We start from the raw sequence: 2,426 nt of genomic DNA, 5'->3' as shown, positions 1-2,426 counted from the left end.
CCCCCCACCCCCACCTTGCCCCTTAGGCTCCTCGCCAACTATGTGAGCCGTAATAGGCCAGACGGCTACACCCTAGCCAGCGAGAGAGACAAGACGACACATGATTACCGTTACTTCAGCGGCTGGCTCTCGGACCACTTAGGAAGCGACTGCAGCTTTGACATGCCCTGCCCGCTCGACAATTGCCCGTTTCCTCAACCCCACACAGTTACTGGGCCCTTCTACATCTACACGGTAGCCCATGGCATTTTTGACACCTCCGAGGCGTGCAAAACCATAATTGAGTTTTTCTACGACGACGCGACGCGACCTGACACAATTCTCCGGGCGGAGGGCTACAAACTGATGTGGAAAAACAAACACCACGACATTTGTAAAGTCGCTTGTGTCTCACACGACCCGAAGTTAGCACCCTGCCTTACTGTCATTGATCGAGATATCTCAAAAGTCAGTAAACGTCTCAAGCTGAAGACGTTTCCTGGAACCCTGGTCGCGATCATATCCCATCCGCACGGGTACGAAAAGCATATCAGTTTCTGCCAGGATCTGGTGGGACAGCTGGTGCGGGAACATGCTGATGATCGAGGGTTTTATCACTTCCGGTACAAAGCAGCCACTTGCGATTCATGCTCGGGTGCCCCAGTGTACATCCTCCACCCGAGCTGTCCCAGGCTCGCCGTGGCCCCTCACAGTCGCTGGTTAAAGCAGGAGGAGCTCAATAAAAGTGGTATGGTCATCGGTACCTTCCATCCGTGACCAACCTCAGCTCGCCTTGTCGATGGTGTTGTGCTCTTGACTTTTTCTTGATATTTTTAAAATCAGGCATTAGGGTAAAGAAACAATCATTCTAACTTTACACAAAACCACATTGTTTTTATTCTAATTTTTGTTTACATCCTTAGTACTTGCTCTTATTGAGGGCCCATAGATCGACATAAGCAATGGTTTTAATACATATGAAGAGTTGACGTATGTCTGTCAGCTACACCTTTAGAGAATGTTAGTGATAGTTGTCCGTCAATGTCTGACGGTGACCAATGCTTTGGTAAAGAAGAACAATATTTCCTTAGTGAAATAGGAGAATTAAGGAGATTTGTTGCCTCTGCTATGGCCAACGAGGCTATTTTTTTAGAAAAGAATTTGCCACATTTTGAATATTTAACAGTTCCATGTCTACCTGTGAATGTGTGCGGCTTGCGGGCTTCTCTCTTGGCTTCTGCATTTCTAATTCATAAAGCCTTATACACGGTTAGAATATAACACCATCAATATATCGATAATCTGGTTAGTGCGATGGGGTTGGGGCAGAAGCTGGTCAGGCTTCTTATTTCAGTGTTCTTCATCTCTACCTCGGTTTTCTTAGGCCGACACGCATTTGATATCGAATAGGCTTTGAAAATAAACCATGTTGCTGTGTTCAACTTATAAGAAAGCATATTTTAGACTGAAAATAAAAACCAAAATGCTGTTGGTTACGGTAGTTGTTGGGATTTTGTCAGGGAGTAGTTTCGTTTCTCTCTATGTGACATTCTTCTCGGATGATCAAGGGGTTTGTAATGCGGGTAAAACGTTGAAGAATTCGGAAAAGTATTTTGTGAGTAGTTTTAGTCTTGTAAAAGTACGTTCTAGTCCTCAAACATTGCATTATGTAAATCAAAAAACAATTATTCAGGGTTTCCCCCCATTGTTGGTTGAAGATATTCTACAGACCCACCACACCAGTAGGGTACCTTTTTGTGGTGAATGGGGAAAAGGTACTAATAATATAGCCTAGGGTGCTACCCTTTACATTAGAAAGATCATGTATGAAGTTATATATGTAATTTTCTTTTTGTAGCCCTCATTTAAAACAAAAACGTTTATATCATAGCTCCACCTTCGAACGCCCTTGTATGGTACCCACTTTGCTTAACCCTTCCTCTTGTATTGTTGTTAGATGTCAAAGGGAGGTGCAATTTTCGTTCAAGGGCTGGGTAGGTGGCTTTTGTTGTTGATCTGTTGTTAGCGATTATTCTTAATAAAACAAAATGAATTTCTAGTTTGTGAAATGGGGTTTGTAGCCAATTCTTGCATATTATTGTGTAAAGTCAATATTAAATGGGAACACTATTTGATTTGAAGCCGAGAATTGATATTATACAGGGGAAATTCTTGGTAAGAAACTATGACTATTGTTAGTGAAGCTACCTATATTCTTTCCGAAAGAACATTCGAAGTAACATTTTCTGTCATAATGATATGCCCATGAAATAACACCTTTTCTAAAGAGGAAAAAGTGTGTGTGATACAGGGTAAGCTGAAGTGCTTTCTATAAGTCAAAGGGGTTCTAGTCTTCAAATAATACGAGAATAGTGCAATGGTTTTCAAATGTCTAGTCAATATACCTCCCCCCTCCTCCTCCTCCTCCTCCTCCTCCTCCTCCTCCT

The 2,426-nt window shown here is 42.6% G+C and overlaps 1 protein-coding gene across 1 annotated transcript in view; it reads left to right on the top strand.

The window, feature by feature from the left end:
• The window catches only part of LOC101848574, a 21,107-nt gene extending 18,703 nt beyond the window's left edge, over positions 1–2,404 (top strand). The window contains exon 3 of the mRNA XM_005093305.3: positions 27–2,404. Within this exon, the coding sequence (XP_005093362.1) occupies positions 27–756 (730 nt within the window). The 3' untranslated portion in view covers positions 757–2,404. The remainder of the gene's footprint in view (positions 1–26) is intronic.
• Positions 2,405–2,426: the final 22 nt, after the last annotated feature.

The sequence above is a fragment of the Aplysia californica genome, unplaced genomic scaffold (genome assembly GCF_000002075.1).
Source record: "Aplysia californica isolate F4 #8 unplaced genomic scaffold, AplCal3.0 scaffold00061, whole genome shotgun sequence".
In the NCBI taxonomy this organism is placed as follows: domain Eukaryota; kingdom Metazoa; phylum Mollusca; class Gastropoda; order Aplysiida; family Aplysiidae; genus Aplysia; species Aplysia californica.
The sequence above is the reverse complement of the archived record's forward strand: the minus strand, read 5'-3'. Positions and strand labels throughout refer to the sequence as shown.